Source organism: Simochromis diagramma, unplaced genomic scaffold, assembly GCF_900408965.1.
Source record: "Simochromis diagramma unplaced genomic scaffold, fSimDia1.1 OVJJ01000320.1, whole genome shotgun sequence".
NCBI lineage: Eukaryota > Metazoa > Chordata > Actinopteri > Cichliformes > Cichlidae > Simochromis > Simochromis diagramma.
Window position 1 is genome coordinate 381,788 of NW_024386773.1, and position 18,689 is coordinate 400,476.

Here is an 18,689-nt window from a genome sequence, read left to right on the forward strand (position 1 = left end):
TAGTTTTATTGTTCTAATATCTAATTGTGTGTGTCTGTAATTAATACAGTTAATACATTCAACATTAATCGTGTTGTACAATACAATTACTTTATTTCAATAAGCTGTTTCTGGGCGTCTCCTTGTACCACTAATTTATTCCCGGTGGAGGTTTACTTGAGCAGCACTAGGACCAAGAGGACACGGGCGCACTTTACAACAGGGGGTGGCGAGGTTTCACTACGCTTGGAATTTGTGCAAAGTTCTTGTTAACTCTGTTTTTATCTGCAGCGGTAAACATTGTGTTGATCAATTCGTCTGAGATTTAAAAACTTTTTAAAAGGAAAAAAAAAAAAAGTTGAACCGGCCCTGAATTGCTGCGTCTATGTCGTCTCCCTCTCTTCCCCTCTGATCTTCCTGAAAACACCTGCGTGAGTCAGGTAACTCACCGATGAAGAGGGAAGTACTTGGCCACTGAACGGTGAAAAGGTAAGGCCTACACTTCAGAGCTAAGCTGATTTACGCTCGTATATACTGTGACCAGGACTGTTATCGATCTAATAGACACAGTACGCGAGTTGTTAATCTTTCTCAGTGTCATTGCGTGGGGTTCAATCCAATCTGACCTGTGTCCGGACAGGTTTAGATCACAGAGTAATTCATGTGGGCAGGTCCACCCTCTCCCCTTCCTGCTTCACCAGAAAGCATTACCAGCGTTTTTATTTACTTTGACAGTAGTAATATCGGACTGATAGATCTGTTAATGTTACCCACAAAACAGACCAACTGGGCCGGTGTTTATTACCTGATAAGCCGAGTTTTAATACAGAAAATTTACTGATGTTGACCGGGACACACCCATGCAATACAGCAGGCCTGCAATGTAGAGAAAATGAATGACAGCGTTGGTCTATATGTAGTCCTCTTTTGCAGCTGTCACCTTCTTTTCGTCCTTGATCATGTGTGTTTAATAACTGACGAGGGGAACACCAGGACCTGGTCAGATACTGCATCCATTCAATAATTCTTAATGATCAAGTCATGAATATCAAAGTGGAGATGCAATAATTCAGCTGTTTTCCCCCCCCTTATACTAAATTTAGTCGCCTGCCCTCTGCTAAGGCAGACTACATTAAATTACTTTTTTTTTTTCTTTCACCACAATAATGTTTTTTAATTGATTAGGCACTAAAAACGTAGTTGGCAGTCCAAAACCATTATCTAATGAATGTACCTGCTAGAAACTATATTTAATATAGATATTCAGTCCATTAAATAAGTATCAGTTGATCCTTACAGCATGAATGAGCATTCAGAGTGTAATGCTGTGAAACAGGATGTGCGTTAGGGCTGGGTAATTGTCTCTGAAGTCATTAATGTGAAACAATACTTAAGAAAAACACTGAGAAATGTATGAAAAATAACTTGTATATCAATTTTAACTGGTTTTCCAGTAAAATAAACAATGTTTAGCTGTTGTGCATTATGTAAAGCTGTGTTTAGTTTATTTATTTTTTCTTTGTTTGTTTGTTTGTTTTTGTTTGTTTTTTTAATTGGTTAGCATGCTCCACTAACTGTTGTGGGCAACTATACATGATAAATAACAGCTAAAGTGGGGAAAAAACACTTGAAGTGAGACTAGAGAATAATAAACAATATTAAAGTGGTATAAATGCTACTGAAATTATTTTGATTGCACTATTAATAATCACTTCTGTAGTAATTTAAAAAAATGCCACAATGAAAAATGATTACTACTTAAGCTATAAAACCTATTAAATAAGGTAAGTGATATTAAATAGATTTCTAAATAAGCAAGGCTAAATTTAATCTCATACCTGCAAAAATATATCTCAATACTTTTTGAGAGGGATATGGTTTTGTGTCACACTGCTATTACAAAAAGAGTACACGTTTGCTTTAAATGAAAAATGCTGTTTGTTAAGTCACCGTTCATCCCATCACATCAGCAAAGTGTCCTGAAGTGTACACTCATATGCTTCTCCACCTTTTATAAAATGGATGTATCATATCAAAGATTAAATCACAGATTAGAGTTTGAATTAATCCACACTTCTAGGCCAGAAAATGAAATCATGCAAAAACAGTTACAAAAATTATTTATATACTATATATGTATGTTTTTTTTGTTTGTTTGTTTGTTTTTTTTAAAGATATTCAAATAGCCAAAAACATAAGGACTAATAGATGATGAATGAATTGGCGCCAAACCAGTTAATTAGTAGGTAGCTATCATTGGTCGATATCAACTATTTTCTGATTCACTGGTATCAGTATTCATAACAGCCGATAAGTGAAAACTAAAAAAAGTAAATAAGAGACAAGAAAATGATTTTCAACCATGTTGTACGTGTTGACATTTCATATTGTTCATCAGGGGACACTCTACAACTTCCCCGTTAGCAACACAGGTTTGAAATTCCACAAAACAACATACAGCTCATAGTGTAATGAGCAAATAAATGACTACACATAACAAATGTTAGGAAAATTATGTTTTGTCTTTCTTAAAAAATTGGTCTGATAATGATCAGAATAATAAAATAAATCGCCAAATATTGGTATCGGCCTTACAAATCCTGTCAGTCAGGCTCTAAACTGAACGCTTTTGTTTTCGTGTATTAGTCTTAAATGGCCATTGTTTGTTCAGTGACTATAGTTTTCTGTTAGGTGGTTACTCTGCAGCATAATGAAACTTTAATTTCAGTGTTATTATCATGATTAATTAAAATGATGCATGGCTTTTACTAAGGTGCTGTAGGTGCATAAACACTACAAATGGCTCATTTTAGCCAGCTGGTAGGTGGTTGCTAGACAACGTGATGAGGTCATAGTATCTGATACAGCTAAAAGCCTTCAGGGGCTGAATAACTACCAGTATGTCAGTTTTGGTTGCTCAACTCTTGATTGTATAAAGGTATGTGGGCAAACAAACAAACACAGATTTTTGTACATTAGTGTGACGTAAAACTGCAGTTTTTTTTTCTTCTTTTTCTTTCTAAATTTCAGTTACTCGTGAAATGTAAATTTCAGTAATCTGTAGTCTAAACATCTTTCTTTTTCTGGTTATTTTGCAGACTTCCCAAGGTTTCAAACATTTGAATCTTTAAATATTTGTATTTGAGTTCAGTCATTTATTTCTGGTTTAAATAACTAAGTATAGAATTACCTCCTCTAAGAAGTTTTGCCTTCGTGGTAATAGTTATATTACTGAGTAAATTCCCAATACTGTTGTTTGTTTTGTTTTGGCTTTATTTTATATTATTTATTAAGAACTGTTTTCATTATTAATACCTTGTAAAAGTGAATTAACCTCCTAGGACCTGGTGTCCACATATGTGGACATCACATTTTGGGTTATTTAGACCAAAATACTCAATTTTGCTCTACAAGGGCCTGATATCCACTTACGAGGACATTATACTGCTACTGTTCTATCAAACTTTTAAACGAATATCCTCATATGTGGCTCTTATTTTTCTTAAAAATAAAAAAAGGTAAACAAAACAAAACTGGTAATTATTTGTTTTTACATTCATCAGGCCCCAATATGCCCAAATATCAAAGAGAAATTAAAAATGCATGCCGTGGAAGAGTTTGGGTCTTAGGAGGTTAATTGTCTTTAAAGTAATATGCCCCTGTCATATTTAATTTGTAAATACTAAGCTAACATGCGTACGCAGCACACCCCGTGAGTCAGCAGATTTTAGAACCACCTTTAACGGCATTAACTTAAAGTAAACACATTGTCTTCAACTTTATCACCTCTCACATCCTTCAGTCTGCGAGTATTTGTTCATGCACAGCTTGCTTAAGATCCCACCATGACATTTCAATCAGGCTAAGGTCTGGACTTTGACTGGGCCACCGCAGCACCTTCATTCTTTGCGTTTTCAGCCATTCTGTTCAAGATTTGCCGCTGTGCTTGGGATCATTGTCCTGTTGCATGACCCAGTTTCAGCAGCGCTTTAGCTGTCAAACAGTTGGCTTCATATTTGACTCTAGAATATTTTCTTATACAGAGGAGTTGATAGTCAACTCAATACCTGCAGTGTCCAGGTCCTGCGCCTGAAAAACAAGCATTCAGGTCCACTTTGGTTTTGCTTTCCAAAAGACGTTGTTCCAGAAGTCTGTTTGTTTAGATGCAAATTTGCAAATTTGCAAACCTAAGCTTTGCGGCCATGTTTTGTTTTTGTTTGTTTTTTTTAAAGAAGAGGCTTACTCCTGGCAGCACTTTCAACGGAGACCTGTGGAGTTTGAGGTTTAAGTCGTGGGTTTTTGCAGTTGTTTTTTTTTTTTTTTTTTTTTTGTTTTTTTGTTTTTTTAAACATTGCATAGTCCCCGTTTGGAATGAATTTGCTGAAACGTGCACTCCTCTTAAGATTGGCAGCTGTCTTGATTGTTTTCAACTTGTGATTGAAAATTGATGGACTTAAGATTGTTTGGAAATGGCCTTATAACCCTTCCCACACTGATGGCATAGAACGTTATTGCTACTTATGGTGTACTTAGGCTGTGAGCTGCTGCTTTGGCATTTTGAACAATTTTTTGGTAAATAAATAGCGACTTGGTGTAATACGTCATGTGTTTTTTGGTCATCTGAGGTTCTATTTATCTCATTTTAAGACCTATTAAGGACCAGATGATATGTAAAACCTTACAGTTGAACTTACTTTTTCCCCTGATTGTATATGAAAGTGTTCAAAAGTTGCTTTAATAATTAGGGAGATGTCTGTCTGGTGTGCTTAAATATACAGATGGGTGACAAAATTAAAGCGAACTCTAACATAAAATGTGTTAGCACACAATCACATGCTCAGAGAAATGCTTCATTGTGTATTTGGATGGTTTCTAATGGAACACCAAGATTTTCTTCTATCTGCCGTTTTGATGATGTTGGTCGGGATCGCTTAGTGACACCTCCCACTGATGTCCCCAGATCTCCCACTGGGTTGAGATCTGGGGACAGTGAATATAACAGTATTTACATAATTTGCATTCTCATCAATCAATGCAGTATTCTGCTATAGACTAGGGGGTAACTGTCATCCAGTTAGAGATCATTCCCAACCATTCCAGGGACAGAAATATTTCATCATAGGATACAGATGAGAACTTTGAGTAACAGTGTGTTGATTTGCTGCGACCTTTGGATTCTAACCATTCCAGCAAACATAACAGAGCCACCGAGTGCCCTCTCTACAGGTGTCAAGGCATCATATCTTTTAAATTTGTAAGCCATCTGTATGAATGTGTGAACTATAGTGGCTTTACAAAGAACATTTACATCAGTACAACCTAAACATTGCTACTTACAGGTGTAGAGCTTAAGTAGATGATGTCTGCTATTTTTAAGGGATATTTTGAGTAGGATGTCATTACTTGGACATGCTTGTGAACATTCAATTACGGCTTTAGTTCATAATCATCTGCACAGGTCACGCTTATGTACGGCTATTACAGAGGAGCAGTCTGCGGCTATGGTTTTCATTCTGGAAATTTGGAGCCAACAATGGCATCATTTTTTCAGTTATGTGCGTTTTGGTTTTTTTTTTCCTCTGGTTAAAGAGTAAGGTTCACAAATGTTGTTGTTTGGCAGGAAAGTAATTTAAAATGAATTTTATTCTGTAGGTGTTCGTGGTGTTACTGTGAGATGTTTATCTGATTCTAATTTTATAAACGCTCTTTATTCTGTTTGATTCTGTGACCATTACAAAGATCTTTTGTGTCACTTTTTTATCTTCATCCTTCCTTCTCTTGGGTTAATGTTTGTCATGTTAAGACATGTGTGGAACTACCAATGAACTCTTTGTTTTCCTGTAACCTGTTTTGCACCACACCTGACGTTTTCTTTTAACCTGTTCTCCTACTTTCTCATGCAAAATGTAGCCTCAGCGCCTTTTTTTGTTTTTAAGAGTATGGCGTCTGAAACCGGTTCATGGATACAGCGAGATAACACTCAAACTGTCATTTTAATCTTTTGTTCTGGAACTGGTAATGGTTTATGTTTTATTGACATGGCCCATCTCGTGTGATACGTGTGGTGCTCTAATAGATATGGACTCTTGAGCCCGTTCTTACCCTGGAAAATCAAAATCAGCTTTATCGGCCATACTAGAAATTAAGCTTAATGTACTTAACAGAATAGACAGACAATGCAGACAGAAGCACCATGACGCAGGCAATAACAATGTGATAATCTTAGAAACTTGGTCACAAATTGAAAAACAAATTCAGATACTGTGAGCTAAATCATTTCCTACAGAGGAGGTAAATTTCTGGAGGAGTGTTGGGGTAGATGGTGTCTGCTTGTGCAAACTGAAAAGCCTTTTTTTTATTTTTTTTTTTTTTATTTTTTCCCCCCCCCCCCCCCCCCCCTTGCAGGTTGTTTTGCAGGTATGTGTTCCAGTCGGGGTATATGCGGTGACAACGGCCGTCCCAACAGATCCCCCAGCTCAAGGAGCTCTGGTTCAGGCGCCCACTATGCCCTGTGTGCCCTTGGAGTGGGCGTCATTGCCCTTGGCATTGTCATGATTGTTTGGACTGTGATACCTGGAGGGGATTCGGGTGCCTCTCCAAAACCATCAGGCAACTCCACAGGACCTAATAACAACGGTGGTGGTAATAATTCAGGAGCCACAAAGACCCCAACAGTGGCCATGGTGCTTGTTGGAGTTGGGGCACTGATGCTGATCTTAGCCATTGGCCTTGGTTTAAAGAGCAAGAAGAGAGCTCGGGATAGAAGGAATGAGCCTGTGACCACAGGAGTCCCCTTTATGACTCCGATACCAGAGGAGCCTCAGCCGTAAGTGATAACGTTTGGTTCTATTTTTATTCCTAGATCATTTATAAATGTTAGGATTTATAAATGATATGATAATTCCTTGAGTGAAAAGGTGTTGTACCAGTGTTGTCTGTCTCGATGTGTTTGTTCTGCAATAGCCTAGGGTGTACCCCGTCTTTCTGTTTGGGAAGGATCCACTGCAAGTAAACTGCAAATTTTGTAACGTCTGGGACTAAGTAAACATTTAGCATTTTATTTACCTCTATAATCCATCCAAAAAAAAATTTTTTTTTTAAAATCCATTTTTATTTTATTCAACAAGAGAAATGTGAAAAAATCTTTTTTTTTTTTTTTTTTTAATAGGAGAGATTGTAAATTAAAGTTGTCTGTTATGTGTATCCAGAACATCTGTTCATCCCTTGAGTTTGTTGCCTTTTTTACGCTGAAATGATTCATAGGTCACTATTTAAGTAGCTTAACACACAAAAAAAACCTCTAAAGTTTGGCTCCTTTGAAACAAATGAATGAAACCTGAATTATTTCTAATGGCCAGCAGGTGGCAACTCATATGATTTAAACAAAAACTGAGAAAAACAAAGAAAAACATGCTTTTACTACTTTGTTGAACTCATTAAAGACTATTGAGTTTGTTTTGTGGGCCTTTGCTGTTTCTTATAAATTTCTTGGGGCCACAACAAAAAGCTTCTTTCAGACAAAAAGTAACATTGACAATCTACTTTGGCTTAAACAGCAGACATGGGCACCGCTTACCTAATCAATATACTAAGATATTAAGCAGATAAAACACAAAGCTAATAAACGTAAGAGTTTATGGGGACCAAAACAAAGCTGAAAAAGATGGACACAAACACAAATGAATGCCTGTATGGTGCCTTTTGAAGGTGTCAATCGGCAAAAGGTTGTTGACAGCTTTGGTTTGTCATCGCTGTGTTTTTGGGGCTCCTTTTAACTGTCAAAGTTGCCAAAAGAAGGCTTATAAAGTGTGTCATTTACAATGATTTGTCAGTGAGGGTCAAAACTTTTGTCTCTTTCCAGCGACCCAACTACGTACAACGTGCCAACCTATGAGGAAGTCGTCAGCAGCAGTGAATACCCCGTGCGTCAGAGTAACCTTCGGCAGAGCACCTCTCACCTGCCGTCCTACGAGGACATCATAGCTGCGGTGGAAAACGAGGGAACAGAGCCCGCTAACAACACGACTGACGAAACCCCTGTTAATGATCAACCTGCAGCCGCTGAGCCTCCATCTGAACCCGCTGGCCTTACATCTAACCCCAGTATGCCAACCCGCAGTGCTAGTCGGGCCAGCCGCTTGCTCCGGCCCCTCCGAGTGAGAAGAATCAAATCTGACAAACTGCACATGAAGGACTTCCGCCTTCAAATCCGCACCCCCACACAGAACCCAGTAACCATTGAACCCATCACTCCTCCTCCACAGTATGAAGATAAGATGCCTGAATTGAAGTAGGGCAAGCGTTCTACATCTATCTTAATATGCGTTTCTAAAAAAAGGAAAAAATTAATGTAACACTTATGAATTTAGTGGATTTATCGTAACATTTCTGGAGAAAACGATGTGAAAGGTTTGTGTTAAGCAGGTAAATGCAGTAAGAACAAAGGGGCCACACAAGCCCACTGCTGAAATTAGAATCTTGTTCTTTACCAAAAAGCTCTGAATTTGCATATTTATGCTATTATAATTCATTATTAGGTATGTGTGAAAGGATCCGCTTTCAGATTTAAGTCTGTCGTTTCTAACTAATAATTTATGTCAAACAGAGGATAGTCTTTCAATTTTATTTATTAGCCAGCTCTAACGTGTTTTTCACCTTTCCAAGACTTAATGTTATTGCTGTGTCTTGATTCTGGTTTGCTTTGAAGTTTGGAGAAGTTGAAATTACATCCTACGATTTAACGCGAGAATCATTATTATTTTTAAATCATGCTACGTTTAAGTATTCTAAACCTAGTATTTGAATAGAAAATTAAAGTGTGTGTGTGTGTGTGTGTGTGTGTGTGTGTGTGTGTGTGTGTGTGTGTGTGTGTGTGTGTGTGTGTGTATTTTTTTTTTTAAACTCCAAGTCTTAAGGTAACTTTATCCTTTAAGACAAATGTTAAGAAAGGGAAAAAAATATGCGTTGGCACATAACCAGAAGAAAGGTTTTGGATATTCTGGTGATGTATCATTTTTATTCATTGTCTCTTAAAGTGTTGAAATGTTTAGATCTCTTTAACTATGTTGTATTATTTGTAAAAAGTGAAGAATAAATTGTTGTTTTTTTTCTATTTTGTTTAAGTTTAACTTTATATTTTTGTTTCAAAATGTCCGTAAAACAAGTTCAGCGTGTATTTAATACTCGTGTAATGTCAGCATTTAGTAAATGTAGTTGCTTTTCTTAAAGTATGACGATCCAATGTTAGGATGCAGTTTAATTTTCCTAAATTTGCTTGGTATACGTTTTGGGGGGAAAAAATAACATGCCCGTACTGTAATTCGACTTTTGATTAATAAAATCGAATGGTGAATGTTTTGACCTGCTCTTTTCTAAAATGTGTCAACATGACCATCCCCCTGAATATTACTTTGTGCTTTTGCATCTTAAGTTTGGCACCCTCCAGTGTTTGAATTTGGTCATTTATTCATTTCACAGTTCGTCATCTTTTTGCACCTCAGTCTGTTTGGTTTTTTTTTGAAAGCAGGTAAGAATCTAAAAGTAATTATAAGTGGAAATTTTTAAAATATTTGCTAATATGAGCTGAGATGGGGCAATATAAAATCATATTGAAAAAAGATTACATTAAAAATAAAAGTTGTTATTTAAGTAAAAACAGCTAAAATCAGGAAAAATGTAGGTATTATTGTAGGTGAGTGTTATAGCATTATTTAGGTTAAACTTTCACCCATACCAAAATGTAAGCATTAGCCTTCAATTAATTTGAACCCTAATTGTTTATTGATCATTTCTTTAAGACTTAAATTACTATTTTCTGGATGATTAAGTTAAATGGCTGATTTTTCTTTGTTTGTTTGCTGTTTTGTAACAATTCTAGAAAAAGTTTTGGGGTTTTTTTGTTGGTTTTTTTGTTTAATGCCCAACGCAAGTACCCAGAGCCTAAACTGGCATCTTCAAATCAATGTTTTTTTAACCAATAAATTATTTATAAAGAAGAAAACTAAGTGAAAGTATTGAAAGGAACTGCAGGATGTGAAAAGCCAGAACAATGACATATTTCATTTCTTTGTTTTTTTCATTTTGTCTTAAAAAAAGGGCGTAATTGTCAAATTAGCTGCTAATCACTGATTTGATTGTTTCATATCTGTTAAGCCATTTCAGGAGTTGTTATGGCTCCTTTGTCCACCCCCTGCAGCTCCCTGTGAGAAACAATATATGAACGCAAAAATGGAACTTTTCATTTATATTTACTAACATCTGTTGCTATTTGTTGTTGTATGTAGGTCAGAAGGTTGGTTGCTATATGTAGCTAACAAAAAAAAAGGATTGCCTCATGTCAAAAATAAAAACAGCCTTTTTTTCTTTTTTAAAAAGAATCCATGTTTCCAATCCATATTTTCTCCCTCCACGCGTGTTCCATTTTGTCTACAATAAAAACCACAAAATGTAAATTTTTATTATTGTAGTGCTTTCATTTAATTTCTTTCATTTATTTATGGTTTTATTGTATTTGTGCTTGTCAATACATAATAATAATATTTGCCTCTATAAATAGAGGGGAAGTATGAGATGACATATACATACTGTACTTGAGTCAAAAGCTTTAACCCTGAAATAGAACTTCACATCAGTTTTTGAGATTGACCTTTTTCATGGTGATGATGATGACATGATTATTCATGTTCAAAGCAGCTGCAACTGGCAATCATTACAAATGTGAATGGTTATGCTGACTTTGTGCATTCAGTCATTCAATTGCTGTTGTATCTGTCACCAAGAACATCACCGTACAGGCCAGCGAGACACCACGGATGACGAAAGATGCAATGTTCAAAGTACAAAATTACTCTTTAACTCTGGCAACATCACTAGAGAATACCGAGTTTCTTCAATGACCCTATGAATACCAGACAAATGTGGCAGACTATCTAAGACATCCCAGACAATAAAGCTGCTCCTCCACCCTGTGAGAACAATACAAACTTTCTAAATGAGCTCAACAAATATCTTGGGAGGTTCAAGGCACTCAGCAACACACCCGTAAAGAAAAATGTTCCAGTTGCTGATGAGCAGTCTTGAAATAGCTGAAGTCCGGAAGACCTCGAAAGGAGTGAACATAAGAAAAATAGCAGGCCCTGAAGACATACCTGGTTAGATGTTTAAGGAATGCAGCAACCAGCACACCTTCAATATGTCACTGGATCACAATGTCCTACTGTCTTGTTTCAAGATTGCTGCCATCATTGCAGTACCCTGAAAATCACTTGTTTAAATGATTTCTGCCCTGTAGCACCCACCTTAAAGGCAGCTGGTAAAGGACCACACTGTTTTCATTACAGTTTGCTTGCTACCCAAATCACTCTACAGAAGACGCTATCTTCTCTGTACTACATCTCAGCCAAGCAAATGGTGTTTGTGGACTTCATTTCATCGTTTAAGATCATCATTCAACAGCATGAACATGCTAAACTAGTTCCCATGGGCCTCAGCACCCTTATGTGTAAGACTTCCTCACCAAGAGACCTGACCAGACTGTAACTTCATCTCTTTGAGCACCAGCTCTCCTCAGGCCCGTGTCCTGAACCCCCTGCTAACCCATGATTGCTGTCCGAGATTCACATTGTAAAGTATGCTGACAACACAGTGGTAGCAGGCCTCATTCAAGATGACAACAACCAGGCCTACAGAGAGGAAGTGAACCAACTGAACCAGCACACACTACTTGGCTCTGAATGTCAAAAAAAAACCAAAAGGGGACTATCTTTGACTTTAGGAGGAGCCAGTACAGTCACATGCTATTTCTCATCACCAACAACACAGTGGAAATGATGAGCAGCATCAAGTTTCTGTGGATACAGATAACAGACACCCTGTTCTGCTCTCTTGTAAAGAGATCTCAGCAGCGCCTGCACTTTTTCCCACCGGTTGAGGAGAGCTCACCTCCCCCCTCGCATGCTCACCACTTTATATAGAAGCTCTACAGAGAACTTACTGACCGCATGCATGTCTGTGTGGTCAGGAGCCTGCAGTGCCTTAGACTGGAAGTCCCTGCAGAGAGTGGTGAGGACACTGGAAAAGATCACTGGGACTCCACTTCCCCACATCCAGGATGTTGCGCAAGAGCGCTGCCTGACCAGAGCAAACAAAGTCACACGTGACCACTCCCACCCCCACCATACACTTCCTGCTGGCCTCTGGGAAGAGACTCGCAGGATCCACAACAGAATAACTGGATTCTGCAGCTTCTTCAGCCAAACCACCAGGCTGCTCAACTTTCAGTAAGCTCCCCCACCACTGTCGTACACATGCACACACTCACACAGTTGTTCTCAAGACTATGTTCAACATATGTTTGCAAAATATACATCTAATGTGCATTATATTTTTACAGATTTTTATTTCTATCTTATTCATTATTTCCTGTTAAATGAATGTGTCACAATGACCCATGTCAGAATCACCTGCTGTTTGAATTCTAAGATTAGTAACTTGTCAGGAATAAAGTGATTTCATGACTGATAAAGGCATAAAATGTGAACTTGATATCACTAAGGTCATTTCTAAAATAAACTACAATCTAACTAATAATAATCTATTAGGTAATAACAGGAAAGAAAAACAAACTTCTTCATTGCTGTTTTTAAATAGAATATAATCAGTATAAATATATATATATATATATATATATATATATATAAATATATATATATATATATATATATATATATATAAACTGCACTGTCCAAAACCACATGACTCTAACAGTAATAAACAATGTGAACTGCCATCTCTTATGTAAAACTGCAAAATACCAACATCAGACCATCACTTAAGTGTTTAATGAGACAGTTTTTTCCTTTTTCTTTGTTTTATTAATGCTAAACTGTTATAGCAATTTTACTGCCAACTAAAAAAACAAAAAAAAAACAAAAAAAACAACAACAACCAAACATTAAACCTTTGACTGTTATGATTTTACAGAGACTGTTCTGGGGCTAAGGCTGCTTGCTACCGTAGCTGCTAGCATAACCCTACTCTTTTACCTGTTAGCATATTGTTAGCAACTGTGCTAATTTTTCTCCATTTGTCCCGGTGGCTTGGTAGCTTAGAAAGTATACACATTTCTATCTGTCATTTAGAGCAGAGAAAACAGTTGTTAAGTGAGATTATGACTTCAAACTGAAAAAAAGTGCAAAAGTAAGAGTGATCCTCTGCGCTAATGACTTCACCATATGCTTGGAGTCAAATGTTCCAGTTAAGATGATGAGACTGGAACTGGTGGGTTTAGGGATTTCCCTGCAGAATGTATAAATAAAGGCAAAGTTTGATCCTCTCTAGAGGGATCAAAATTTCTCTTCATCACAGACCAAGTCTCACAACCAGCAAAAGCAATCATTTGATGGGAGGGTGCTGGTGCTAAAGGAGCATCTGCGACTTGGCAAATCTGCCAGTTCAACTATTTTTTCCAGTTTGCACTATGCCTGATTACTGTGTGTTTAATAGAAATGTAAAGTACCATGTTTTATGTTCATTTTAGTCTGATTTTGTTTGAATATCAGATCCTATTTGATGATTCATCAGCTCAGAAATCCTGGAAATTGCAAAGGGTTCACAAACTCATGAACAACCACACTTTAACCCCTAAATTTAATTCATAATTAATATCTGTCTTTCATTTAGTCTTTCTGAAAACTTCTGAATTTAACTGGAAGAGGAAATTGATTTGTTGCTGATGTAAAATAACTAAAACTACACTGTGAAATTATCTATGAGAATTTCTGTTATAGTCTATTTAATTATTACATCATTAAACTGTAAAACTTAATAGCTTGTCTTGCTTGTTGACTAATAATTAAGTAACCTCAACTCGCACTCAGTTGGGCTTACTTAAGAGGGATAAGTCGCATTATGGTAACGGGCTTAAGCAAAAGACCTCTAATTTTAAGCTAATACACTTCATACATGGTCATGTTTACAAATTTTACTGTAAATAAAAACAGAAAATGTCACTATGTAGGGCGATTTACAAAGTGAGATCTCACTTTTTGTAGCGTTTCTGCGTCTCACCCCCACCCCCAAATACAAACGTGAAGTAGTGCAATTACATGTAAATCTTCCGTGTAATTTTTTTTTACATTAGAACAATGCAAATTGTTAAATATAATGGAATCTACTCAGTTTAAATTGGCTTGATTGGTATAAATTCGGTTTAAACCAAGCACATTTTCCTTAATGGTAAATTTAGATTTCATATATTTCAGTTGCATTTTACTTACAATTGTTGCCTCGTGTTTTAATGAGGGTGAAAAATGACTTTTCTACTTTGTTTAGCTGTATTAAGAGTTGATCAACGACGTTTCACGCCTGTCGGGGTTCATGGTGCACGAGTTTCCATCATGGTAGCCTGTTGTTAGCTAAACTTTTAACACTATTCTTGGCTGCACAAACACTGGAAACTGCATTACACATCAGCAAGTATCAAAGTCTAAACACAACATAACCGAAATAATGATCACAACACTACTAAATTAAGGTTTTGAAGTTAAATATTAACAGTCTCATGGGTCTTTGCACTCTGCAATTACAGAAGCGTCCTGCACAGGTAAGAAAGACATTTTTAAACACATAATGAAATTAAAGTATGCGCAAACATACTTTCCTGTATGCAGGAGAAAACGTAATATAAGTAAACTCAAATGTACTTATTTTAATTAATTGAAGGCCTCATTTGCATTTACAGGTCAGCAATGTATACAAGTGCATATTTTAGAAACTAGAGATTTTTTTAGGCTAATATATTTCTATGTAAATTATCGTAAAAAGAAACACAACAGAAGCACTCGCAGTACAACACGGCCAACTTCAAACATGTACATAAGTCAGTAGTTACTTAATGCGTGCATTCGAGTATTGCATGTTTTTACTGTTTTCACTTACAAATCCCTCCATATCGTGTTAAAATCTGTGCTGACCGCTTTCTGCGACTGAAACAGTGCTGACCTACAAGGCGTATGCATTTGAAGTAAAGTTTGTGTTCCCTTTCCCAGTATCAACTACATTTTCCAGAGCTCCACCCTCGCCTGGGTTTAGAAAGATTTTTTTCCTTCTTTTTTTCTTTTTCTTTTTTTTTTTTAAATGTGCAGCTGCCCTGGAGCAGAGGGAGGAACAGCTGGCTGAGGGAAGAGCCAGCCCGGGGAGTCAGTCACATTCCTGGCTGGGATTCAATGACTGAACCAGACACAAACAAACAGAGAGGGCGAGAGAGAGAGAGAGAGAGGGAAGGAGGGAGGGAGGGAGCGAGAGAGAGAGAGAGAGCGACTCACACATTGAGTGAGTGGGGAGACAGCAGACTGAATGTACGCCAGACTGAGTAGACGAGGCATATTTCGGGCGCACATTAGGAGTGCGTAAAACCGCAGGAGCATAGAAACATAGTACCCGGTGATTGTATGTTGGATAATACGACTTCGGAGTCGCTTAGTTGTCGACTTTAATTGCGTGTGCTTACAGGAACTGCCCTATGATTTCAGCAGCTCTCAGTTTTCTGAATGGACGCGCTGGGAAGCTTCTCCGGTGACATGGAAGTGCGCGTTATTGAGCGTGTAGCCGGATGCTGAGGACGCCCGACCCGATAAGTCGATTTCAGCTCGCATTTTGAGTTTTGAACTCTCTTCTCTAACCGACAACATGGAGGGCACGAGCTTCCAGCCCCATCCTGGACTTCAGCAAACTCTGCAGCAGTTTAATCTGAGTTCCAGGCGCTCCCTCGGTGGACCGGCGGCGTTCTCCGCTCGATGGCACCAGGACTCACTCTTCGGGAAAGATGGCAAATCCGTCGAGATGATGCTCACCCTGCCGGCTCAGACGCCTCCAGTGATGTCCGGTCCACTTTTCATCCCGTCCGACCGCTCCACCGAGAGGTGCGAGACGGTGCTGGAGCGGGAACCTATCTCCTGCTTCGTCGTCGGTGGTGAGAAACGACTGTGCCTACCGCAGATTCTCAACAGCGTTCTCAGAGATTTCTCCCTCCAGCAGATCAACTCGGTCTGCGACGATCTCCACATCTATTGCTCCAGGTGCACGGCGGACCAGCTAGAGATCCTCAAAGTGGTGGGTATCTTGCCCTTCTCGGCACCGTCCTGTGGGCTTATCACTCAGACGGATGCTGAACGGCTTTGCAACGCGCTCATCTACGGCGGTACTTACCCTCCTCACTGCAACAAGGAGTCGGGCTCTCTGGAGTTGGAGCGAACCGAGAAAAGCTTCAAAGTGTATCACGAATGTTTTGGTCGTTGTAAAGGCCTGTTTGTCCCGGAACTGTACACCTCTCCGGGTGCCGCCTGCATCCAGTGCATGGACTGCAGACTCATGTACCCACCTCACAAGTTTGTTGTCCACAGTCACAAGAGACTAGAGAACCGGACAGTCCACTGGGGCTTTGATTCGGCCAACTGGCGGGCTTATGTGCTCTTAGACCCGGACTACACCGGGAAAGAGGAGAAGAGTCACCTGGAGAAGCTGCTCAAAGAGTTAAAAGGAAAATTTGATCTGACGGGAAAACTGTCCAGTAAATCTTGCAGAGTAAGTCTGTGTGTTTTCCCCCTTTTTTTGGTTTTACAACGATGGCTTTTTGTGTTTGAGGAATTTTGCAGTGAATTGTTTGTTTGTATCTGTTGATATCTGAACTACATCATTTGCGCTGATTGACATTAATCTGAGAAGACTTCCTTCTTCTCAGGCCTGCCAAGTTTCCTTTGATTAACTGATTGATTGTATCTTTCACAAGTGTTACCAGCCTTATCAAATGCCCCAACAGGGTAAAAATGCTGATCAAATGTCACATCACACCTTTCTGTACCTGTCCCATCTCATTTAGAGGTTCACTCACTTCTTCTGTGTGTGGAAAAAAGTGAGACTAACAATCAGCTTAATGCTCCCGAGCATACATCCCATCACCTAAAACTCACCCACCCAACCCCCAGGGTTACCCAAGGGCAGCTGCATTATGATAAATTGAGTCTCCCTGATATATTTTATTAGTGTGTGAGAGAGAAGCGAGGGGGCAGGTCGTGCATTATGGTGCCATGAGGTGGAGAAGGAGGGGGGATAAGAGTTTAAGGAGGTCTTGAATATGGAAATGTGTGTGTGAAAGAGTGAGAAGAGGTTTGTGCTCATCAGGACAAGGATAAGAAATCTGAAAAGTGTGCGCGCATGTTTGTCTATGTGTGAGTGTCCCATTGTGGCTCCTTGCGTGGGTCAGAGATGTTTAGTATGGACAAAGGGCCAGGAGACGAGGTGGCTGTTCCTTCGTCACAGAGCAGCTGTTGTGTGGGACTCTGCTAATGAGTGGACATCTCTGTATGCATCACCATGGCGCTGCTCCAGTCTGAGCAGGAGCCAGGAGATGTCTCACAGGGAAACCTCAGTACTTGCTTTAATGGGAATAGACGCTGGTTTATAGAAACATGAAATGAGGAGGTTGTGTTGAGGCTCTTCGCTGCTGATTTATGTCACCTTTCCACGAATTGGATGGCCTCTTGACGAAATCTCTCCGCAGTCGAGAAATATCTGTCTGTGGTATTTAAGTCTTGCACCTGTGATGTTTCAGCAGGTCTTGACGCATGACCTGTGAGTTATATATTTCCACAAAATGTTGATTCCTGCACTGTCAGTGTTTCAGAGAGTGTGCGAGAGATACAGAGGGCCTGCTCATCATGGATTGAAAGGGACGAAGGGGGCAGTGTTTGTTTGTTTGCTGTGGTTCACTGTCAGTTGTGTCCCAGTTAGCAGACAGGCCCCGTCCTCAGGGAGCTGCACACCAGCGCTCTCCTATACATCAGCCTGACAGGCCAAGCTGCTGAAAGGCTGGACTGAGGCTCACAGACTGTGTTTGGCTCAGCTTACCCATAAAATAAAAACACAATGTTATCGGTCTGTCTCAGCCTCCCTCTGATGTCAGGGTGTTTTATTAATAAGAGGCAGCCCCGAAGGTTAGCTCCTCTGGCTGTAACATCTGTCTAGACTCCCACCTCATGCACTGAACATGGTGGTTGTTGCAGACACCGCCAGGGGATGGTACTCAGTTTACTGGACCGACTAAAATGTATTTATTTATTTAAAATTCTAGTTTTTATTGATAACATGTGCGTGTACATGCAAGTATCCCCAGTCATATTCTAAATGGGGAAAGGGAAAAAAAAAGTATTCTGCCCACAAAAAAGCAGAAGCCGGATTGGCCAGGCCAGTCATTGTGTCTGTTTTGCATCAAATGCAGCATTTGGTCATTTAGCCCTATAATGTGCAGATGAGGGCAGATTGGAGAGAGCACGCCGCAGACTCTCTCATTCAGAAGATGCAGGGTGTGTGAGCCCGGCCTTGATATGTGTTGTCAAAGGGCCTTGACCTGTGACCTCGCTCCAAAGACACTGACCCAGCCTACCCCCATTCTTTTTACACCATCCAATCTCATGCCCTTGTGTCCAGTTCACTGGCCAGATGGCTTTCTGATAAAAGACAGAGGGATATTCACCTGGCAGACAAAAACATTTTTTCTCAGCCGCGGCTCAATTTCTAATGAAATGTCACCGTATTGGAGCCATTAGGTCAATTTTCAGACGAATAATAATATTTATTACTCTGTAAATTTTATGGGAACAGACACAAATTGCTTTCTTCATTGCTCTGAACTTTGCATGTAATAATTTAAATAT

At 39.0% G+C, this 18,689-nt stretch overlaps 2 protein-coding genes across 2 annotated transcripts in view; both read left to right on the top strand.

Annotated features, from left to right (window-relative positions):
* Nucleotides 1–160: 160 nt before the first annotated feature.
* On the top strand, nt 161–10,436 carry tmem51b (transmembrane protein 51b). Its single transcript, XM_040000966.1, has 3 exons — nt 161–468; nt 6,385–6,805; nt 7,841–10,436. The coding sequence occupies exons 2-3, from the start codon at nt 6,399–6,401 to the stop codon at nt 8,271–8,273; spliced, it is 840 nt and encodes a 279-aa protein (XP_039856900.1). The 5' UTR covers nt 161–468; nt 6,385–6,398; the 3' UTR covers nt 8,274–10,436.
* A 4,847-nt stretch (nt 10,437–15,283) lies between these two features.
* skib (v-ski avian sarcoma viral oncogene homolog b) overlaps nt 15,284–18,689 on the top strand; it is a 30,578-nt gene continuing 27,172 nt past the window's right edge. The window contains exon 1 of the mRNA XM_040001007.1: nt 15,284–16,560. Within this exon, the coding sequence (XP_039856941.1) occupies nt 15,667–16,560 (894 nt within the window). The 5' untranslated portion in view covers nt 15,284–15,666. The remainder of the gene's footprint in view (nt 16,561–18,689) is intronic.